The sequence below is a fragment of the Cupressus sempervirens genome, chromosome 7 (assembly GCF_028749045.1).
Source record: "Cupressus sempervirens isolate cs-2001-9-10 chromosome 7, ASM2874904v1, whole genome shotgun sequence".
Lineage (NCBI taxonomy): Eukaryota > Viridiplantae > Streptophyta > Pinopsida > Cupressales > Cupressaceae > Cupressus > Cupressus sempervirens.
In genome coordinates this window covers 286,423,456-286,432,710 of record NC_143124.1, presented here as the reverse complement: position 1 = coordinate 286,432,710, position 9,255 = coordinate 286,423,456, and the positions used below count along the sequence as shown (strand labels likewise).

The 9,255-nt window shown below is 29.4% G+C and overlaps 1 protein-coding gene across 2 annotated transcripts in view; it reads left to right on the top strand.

The window, feature by feature from the left end:
• Positions 1-1,590: 1,590 nt before the first annotated feature.
• Positions 1,591-9,255, top strand: part of LOC149546545 (subtilisin-like protease SBT5.6) — a 152,564-nt gene continuing 144,899 nt past the window's right edge. The window contains exons 1-5 of one of the 2 annotated variants that reach the window (XM_089791252.1): positions 1,591-1,731; positions 1,825-1,916; positions 2,181-2,278; positions 2,384-2,560; positions 2,733-2,844. In XM_089791252.1, the coding sequence (XP_089647378.1) occupies positions 1,660-1,731; positions 1,825-1,916; positions 2,181-2,278; positions 2,384-2,560; positions 2,733-2,844 (551 nt within the window). In that variant the 5' untranslated portion in view covers positions 1,591-1,659. The remainder of the gene's footprint in view (positions 1,732-1,824; positions 1,917-2,180; positions 2,279-2,383; positions 2,561-2,732; positions 2,845-9,255) is intronic. The other variant, XM_089791251.1, reaches the window with a different exon arrangement.

Below are 9,255 nucleotides of genomic sequence, written 5' to 3'. Positions count from 1 at the left end.
GATTATTATAGATGATGAAGTCAATAAATTAAAATAATTAAAGTTTTATAATTAAAAGCAATATTTTTTCAAGGACATTTAATTTAATGACAAAGTTCAAGTTTTAGAAATCTAGATTGTGTTGAGTTCAAATCTTTTATAATACAACAGAAAAAAGAAATTACCATTGAAATTATATAAGAGAGAGATATTTAAGTCTTCGGATATGATGAAATAAGCAAACTAGAACATTTTACTAAAATTTTGCAGCTACTTTATGAAATGATGTTTTTGAGTTTGAATGTATGTTTATTCATGCTGTTCTAATCTACTATACAAAATATAAAAGTGGAGAAAATGATCATCTACTATTTTTAGATTCAATATTGGGTAGCCTCCATCTTTTCCTTCTCTTTATCCACTCTTTCATTCTAATGATAGATCATAGACTAAATTTTTTAATATAAGATACTCTCACACAATCAAATCTAAAAATATGATATCATCAACATAATAAGTTGTGGAAATATAATTTCATTAAAAGTAAAGATGCTAATATCAATATAATCAGATCAATTCCAACCCAAAAAAATAATAATAATAATAATTTACTTTAATACAACAGCAAAAACATTATAACCAAACAACGTCACTTTATAAGCATCTAATCTCCACTCCCGATCTTCTTCTTGAAAGAAAACATGATAAGTAAGACTTCAAAATTAAAGCTGGTTAGCAACACTTCAACATTTCGTAGGAATATGAAAGAAATATCCTTATTTTATAGTTTCCATCTTTTCAGTCAGTCAAAGTATTTATGCTTTCAAATAATTAAAGATGGTATGATGAATTGCATGCCGTCCTTATTATGCCACTAACTTCTGCCATTTGCTTGTGAGAATCGTACATATTAATGGCAAATGACATGACAAAAAGACACACTTTAGAACCTTATTGGGTTGTCTTCGGTCCTTGATGCTCTAAAAGAGGGGCACATAATTCAGAAAACCAGATGTGATATAAACAAACATATATTCCAGCATAAACAAGCAATTGCTCATGGTGTAAACAAAAAACATTATATATAAAAAACCACCATATATATAGCGCAATAGGTATGTCAGGCCTAAAGCTGCTCTATGAGCATCTATTAAAGTTGATGAGTCTTAGTTTGTTTAATCTTTCAACACAATACCTACTCCAAGGGGGGGGAAGGTGAAGAATACCATTCAAGACATGTCCCTATGTTCATATACAAAGTGACCTCCAAATCAGATTTTGTAATGGGTGTGGTCCATAGCGCCTCCACTTCAAGATACCACCTTTGAAATAATAATAATGCAAATCATGGTGCCCCTCCACCAAATCACAATACATTTCACTTTCATGTCATCAAATGAGAAGCACTTGTTCCTGATTGGAGGCCCCAGCCAGCTATAAAATTTATATATAATCCTTGACTTTCATGTGAGGTATACATAAGAAATGAAGGGTCCAAGTCATTGAATTCCACCTGATTATAATATATAGCCTTTATGCTAGTTTTTCCATCTCATGTCCAAGATGCTATTCCCATGATGAACGTGTCCTACAAGTTGTAGCTCTGACTCCTCCGAGAGAAATCTTATAAGAGAATATTGATCTTTCAAGGTCAAGCATTGGATAAATCTAGCTCTAGCCATGGCTGTGAGAGTGCTGATGATAATATTGGACTTTCTTGCATACTTCTTGGTTTTTGCTTCATCTAAGGAGGTGAGTATACTATTTTTATATTGATTGTAGAGTGGAGTATTCATGAAGGTTCTCATCATGGTTTGATCCTTAACATGTCTATGTGATTTTCAGGTTTATATTGTGTATTCAGGTGATCATGGGGGCTTGCAACCAGAGGAGGTGGTTGATATGCATCATTCAATGCTTTTTTCCATCAAGAAAAGGTTGGTTCAACATAGTTTTATCATACGTTTCTTTAACTTCTTTTTTATTGTGATGATGGATCGTATAATGTGATGATGAATTGTAGAATATGACGATATATTATGTGATCAGAAACATTGATACTAAAAATTGTGAAATCTGATATCATCCAACAAAATTCTATCAGTGTTTAATATAATCATTAGGAACACAAAATAGATGCCCAAAAGATTTTAATGTACTGATATTAAGGAATGATGATGTGATGTCTGGGGCTTGGGCAGTGTTGAGGAAGCAAGAGAATCATTGCTATATAGTTACAAGCATGGTTTCAATGGCTTTGCAGCCCATCTTTCTAGTGAAGAAGCTTCTGCCATTTCGGGTAAAATTATATACTTCTGCCCAAGCATTTGATTTGAATTTTGGAATTTCAAGAAATCAACAAGGTGTAGGAAACTTCATTGACTATAATGATTTGTTAATGTAGAGATGGAAGGGGTAGTCTCTGTATTTCCAAGTAAAACAAGAAGTATGCATACAACAAGGTCATGGAGATTCCTAGGCATATCAGATGGAAAACATGAAGCAGATGACCCATCTTCAAGTAGCTTGTGGAAGAAGGCAAATTATGGGCAAAATATTATTGTTGGGCTGCTAGACTCAGGTACCTATAAACCCATGAATACCAATTTATACTTAGTAAAGAAAAAGAATAAGATCTCCTTTTTTAATTAAAGAATATCAAATAAGTATTTAAAAGTAGGCTGGTCTCTAGTGATATATTTCTCTTAACCGATATGTTTTCTAAGCAATTTAGGAATGTGTATATATTGAAGGTATATGGCCAGAGTCTGAAAGCTTCAAGGATGATGGAATGCCTCCTATTCCAAGCTCATGGAGAGGGTTTTGTGAGGAAGGAGATGCGTTCAACTCTTCCCATTGTAACAAGTAAGATATATTCTCTTCTTTATTTGCTGCATATATATTCTTGAGATGTATACTACTGTGTATATTCTCCTCATTTCATAGATGGATTGATGATAATTGGTAACTACATGTGTGAGTTTGGGGAAAGGAGAAAATATGCTAAACCAAAAAAATATTGTAGCTTTCCTGACTTTATAGATTTATATTCACAACCGTCTCTTCTAGTGGTTTCTGTGTTTGTTAAAAAACTTACAAGTTCAGAATAAAACAGAAATGTAACGATAACCGTCGACACAAGTGGATCCCATTTGAAAAGGACGTACTGTAGCTTCTCGGTATAGTGCTTGCATGTAAAGCTATACAATCCAAATCTCCGCGTATCAACAACTTTCCCCACACACACATATATCTATATATATAGTGCTTTCACATGTGTTTTATTTCTCAATTTTTCAGACATAGAGATGAAACTTTTTAAAACGATGCTATTTTTTATTTAGATATTAAGTTTTCTTTTTTTTTAAAATTTTATCAAACTTCATAAATTTTACTTTGAATAACTTAGTATTGTAATTATAATAGAGTTTCTAAGATATATATGAATTGAAAGAAATAGAATAATAAATAAAATTTATTTGAAAAAATTATTATTATTATATTTAATTTTAGTTAGATTATATATATATATATATATATATATATATATATATATATATATATAGAAATAGTTAAAATGAAAAATATTTTTAAAACTAATTAAATAATATATTTATGAAGGTTTTTTTTTTATTGGTAAATCTAAATTAATTATTATTATTTGTTGGAATTAATTATTATTATATGTTAAGCCAAGGTAGATTCGAACCCAAGACTCTTCACATTAGAGGCTCACAAGTTACCATTGCATTGTAAGCTTTTGCCTACATTTATAAGGGTTTAACTTGACTATTTTAATCATAATTAGTTGAAATTATTTTACAAATATTTTTTTTTAAATATCAAAACTTTATATATTTGACTTTATTTTGTGGTTAAAAAATAAATCTCACACACATATATATATCAAATAAGCAGTTTTAATTTATTAAGAGCAATTTTTATTTTTATTATGTTGTTGTTTCTAAAATGTTCTAATATTTGTGTAACTAGTAAAATTTTTGAATTTGAGTTTGAACTTAACATATAATAATAGTTAATAAAATCATTTCTTAAATATAATTTAATGTGAATAAAATAAATATCAATTAATTTTAAGTTTAACTAAAATAAAATAAAATAAAATAGATTAAAAAATTAGTTATTAATGTTTTAATATACATGTATGAATAAAAAGGTTATCTATAAAAATCTTCACATAAAAAAATACAAAAAAAACCTAGTGAGAAAAAAATTGAAAATTCACATTCCAAGCAAAAAAAATTATAATAATAAAAGATTTTATAATCTTTTTTATGACAATTTAAAATATAAACAAGTGTCAAAAGTAAAGTGTATTTGAATTAATAGATTGTAATAGATAGTTAAACTATTAACATATTAAGTAAAAAATATATATATAATAATTAATTAATAAGACTAATTAAAAGTTGAATTTATTATAAAGGATAATTGTAATGATTTAATATTAGACTAGAAAAATTAAAAAAACAGATTGAAGGATTATATATTACAATAGGAGATTAATTACACAAAGAAATATCAATATATGTCCCAATCTTTAATTTTGAACATTCATTAAAATGTCTCTATGATGCAACATTAAAATGTTATGATAAAATATTAATGAATGGTAATTTATCAAAATTTAAATTAAATTAAATTATTTATTTGAAATAATAATGATTTTGTTAAATGTAATGTTATTAAAATTATATATGTATGTGAGATTATTATTTTTATATAAATATACTAGCTTAGATATCTTTATACATCTATCTAAAACACACTGAGAGATATCAATCTCAAGGCGCCTATTTCAATAAATAGTTATTGAGAATAGATAGGTTCCTCAAGATTGATATCTTGGCGTGTTTTAGATAGATGTATAAAGATATCTAAGCTAGTAGCATCCGCAACACAACATGTAAAACTAAAATCTATTAAATTTTTAATCTAAAATATTCTTTTTAAAACATGATGCTTATCATATCCATTATGTTGTATAGATATTGAAATATAGTATATACAATGCATACAATTAATCTCTTTCTAGAGATTTGAGTCGTTCCTCCTCTGTTTTCCTTTTCACATGTTGCTTCCCTGTCTTCATCTTTTCATAATGATCATAAGAAAATGGTGGTGAAATTCAAAGTCCATCCAAAGACTTAACTCATGATATAGCAACAAATGTTAGTCCTATCCTTTCTCTTGGTCCAATGTCAACTATTGTGTTCGAAAGTGTTAATCCTTGTGATTTATGGATAGTTAATGCCCAAGCCAAATGTAAGGGCAATTGACATGTGCACCCTCTTTTTATTGGAGAAATGGGAATTAATTTTGGAGCTTCATCTTCAAATGGCATTCCAAAGTAATTGTCAAATTCAACCATAACATATGTTGGTGGATCTAGTGGGGTATTTCCAGTTTTGTATATGATATTTCAAATGTATCCCAAAGCTATATTGACAAATCTTGCTTCAATCCATAAATTAGATGTTAACATGACCCTTGCATCCTTAGCAAGTAATAATTCAATATCTAGTTTATCATTTTGATCTCCCCCTGGATTAGTACTTCCTTCTTTTGATGCAATGTTGCAGGCAACTAGTTTTTTTAGTAAATGTAATTTCTTTCTATTATGGTTATGAACATTATCATTTGTTGCAAATAGATGAATATTATTATCAAATTCCTCTTTAACATTTTGGGGAAATGAAACATCTATCCTTGTCATTAATAATTTTCAATCATCTATAGTTGGAGTTGCACCTTGTATATTAGTGAGTAATTGGCAAAACCTTTGTTGGTCTTCACTTCCACCTTCTTATCTAAACACTTTTATCCAAAGTAAAAATAGTCTTGAACTCTTCCCATAATAACTTTGCATGAACATTGCTATCATAAGGTGATTTGTCACTAACAGGAGGTAGTTGTCCCAAATGTCCTACTAAAATAATCGATCTTCCTCTAAAATTCATGTTTGAATTTTTTGGAAAAAGCTTGTTGTAATCTTGAATCTATATTTTGTAACAAATTTTGAGCAATAAAACTCATTGCATCAATTAATATGTACCTAATATGTTGAATTTCTTCTTGTAATGTTGTGAGCCTTGTGCCTTGTAAGTCAAAAAAATCTATAAGAGCAATTCTTAGAGTTGAATGAATTGTTGATGCACCAATGTTAAAAGTTGCAATTCCAGTTCATGCCAATAATAATAGGGGAGAATTTTGTGTGTTGATGCATCATAAAGAGCTTGATGAATGGCTTGAATTAGATATGATTTCCCTATTTCAATTGTTCCTTGAATTATCATACATAATGGCATGACATGTTCACCTTGATTATAATGTGTCATAATAATATCAAGTGCTTTCTTTTTCTTAGCACCTAAAGTTTCATATGATATACTCATCATCATATCTTCAGGTATAAGTAAATCATTTTGGTTCATAGCATTGATAAAATGTATTGCATTATTTTTGTATTCTTCTCCTCAATATTTTGCACTCCATGGATTTTGTATGTCGTATCTCTTCTTCCTAGCATATCTATTTCTATTAGATCCATCATTTGTCCACAATGTAGTCTTGATATTATCTCTCACTCATGCTCAAATATATTTTGATTATTTGGAAAATCATTTCATCTTCAGAATCATCATGAGTTTCAATTTTATTTTTAGATTCATTTTCAATAGTCTGCCTATCCACATGCCATGGATTATAATTAAGGGACTCCTTATTGGATACAATTGTAGTATCATCTACTCCCATATCTCTTTGTATATTATGAAATGGTTTGTACAATAATAACTCTGACCAACAAAAATCAACCCATTTTTGTGAGTTTCATGAAGGAATTTTCGTAAATCTTGGAAACATTCTCACAATAGCTGCCATTGTCCTTGCTTGTCATTTATTATCTTGTTTTCTTCTAGAGGTATAAGTCCAAGATCTAGCTACATGTATTAGTGTGACACTTTTCATTGCATATGGTCTATCCATATATCCTTCAATGAAAAGTTTTAGGTCAGCTTCATCATCATTTTATTCATTCTTTATCACTAGCTTGAACACCTCTCTTGAAACATTTAATAAAACAAATACTCTGCTACTTTTTACTAATGGCAATTCTAATAACATATGACATATTTCTTGTGCACCAATTTCTCTTTCAATTAGGGTTTTCGTTAGTAGTCTCTTATATGCCTTTGATGTTGCTTCATCTGGATTTTCAATATTTGCAAGTCTTACCCACATTTGATGATATGTCTCAGAACTCTTTTTTGTTTTTGTTGCATACTTTGCAATATAATTCATTACAGCATGTCTCAAAAGAACAGGTTTCCAATCTACATTTTCTCTCCATAACGAAAGTATAGTACAATTATGTGTGTTTACTCGATCATCATTTCTTGCTGGTTCATATATTTTATCTCTTGTTGTTGGATCTTCAAATAATCTTGATCCATCTAGATGTAATGGCCATGGTGCATTGTACCTAAAATATAAAGAAAGCTATTAGCTTATACACTAATTTTTCATTTCTTAGTAAAAAAATATATGAATCTATATAATTGTCTTACCTAAAAATCATTTTCCCTCTTTTTTTATGAAGGCAAGCACCCTCTTTGCATATTGTATGGTATTCAACACAATTAAGCAATTATTCGTAATCATGTTTGAAGTCTACTTGGTTTAGTTGTTATGTATTTTGAAGGCATGGATATTGTGTAAAATTTTGTAGTACCTAATATTGAAGATATAACATATTTTATTAAGTAAAATAAAAAAATAAGCTTAATATATGTTAAATACCTATAGAAGAATTAATATCATACCTGTATGTTTTGTTGATGTGGATCTCCCCTTGGATTCCATGCATGTATAATAGAATCAAAATATTTTTGAACTATCTTTATTTCATCATGATGTGTCCAATTAAGGTTGTCTATGTTAGGTGCTCCCTCTAACCATATGAATCCATGCACATGTGGTGATACGAAGTGTTGTCATTCATATCTTGACCAAAAATCTTTTACTTTCATTCCCTTTAGTAGTATCTCCTTTTGAAACATTGTATATCTTAGATGCATATAATATGCAACAATATGTGGGTAGTCAATAATATTTTTTCCTTGCCATTTTTGTGCTTCTTGTGGATTAGATGGTTCTGTTCCTAGCATTAATGCATGTAAGTTGGACCAATACATATCCACTGCACTCAAAGTAAAGAAAATTGTTTCTATTCCAATTTGATGCAAGAGATCACTTCATTCAACTCAACATTTTTCCCAATAAGACCTTGTACCACTTAGATTTGTACCAAAACACATCAAGTGATTTGCTAGATGTGAGTAAAGGACATTTTCTATATGTTCTCGTAACTCATTAATTGTGATTGGCATATCTTACTTGAGCTCCTTTTGACAAATATTGCTGATGAATTTTGTGCACGATGTCACGTGATCATATTCATCATATAATACCTAAATCATGGGTGTTGTCCAAAGTGATGATCTCTATATCGAAGTAAATTCTTCACAAATTCATGAAGATGGACTCTTCCCAATCTTGGTTCGATCCAATCGCATTGTCCATCTAGAAATAGTATTGGAAAAGCCATATCAAATAATCCTTCTATAACATACTCATTCACTAGAGATGTTCCAATTCCTGGCCAATCAATTAGTGATCTAGGATCTACATTTGGGTTATTTATCCATGCATGAATTAGTTCCATCTCTCTTTGTGCATTTGGTGGTTTAGAGGCCATTGATGTAGTATGATTGATAATATTTCCTTGATCCATCTCCATTATTGGACCCATAAAGACATATTCATTTGCATCTGAATCAAATTCCATATAAATTGAGTTTAGCTAATCAAATATGTTATCATTTGAATTGGATGTAAGCTCACTAAGTGCATTTTCATCAATTTGAACATCTCTATAGAACTTATCATGATTTATTTTAAATTGAAGTGCTCTATAAACCCTCTCTTTATTTACTATAAAATTATACTTTGTTCCACATTGATCCTTCTTGCGAACAATGATAATAGGTAAATCTTTTATTCGATGTCATAAGATTTTGGCTATTTCCCTTACTTCTTGTGGAAAACTTATGGTATGCCCTTCATATTTAAATTGACCTCCAGTTGTGTGTGACACTTGAAGAATGGGGTTGATACGTGCTATCAACATTTCTTCTATTTGTGTTAAATTAGAAAGTTGTAATGGTTGTGGACTAGGATCCATGTTGTTTGATG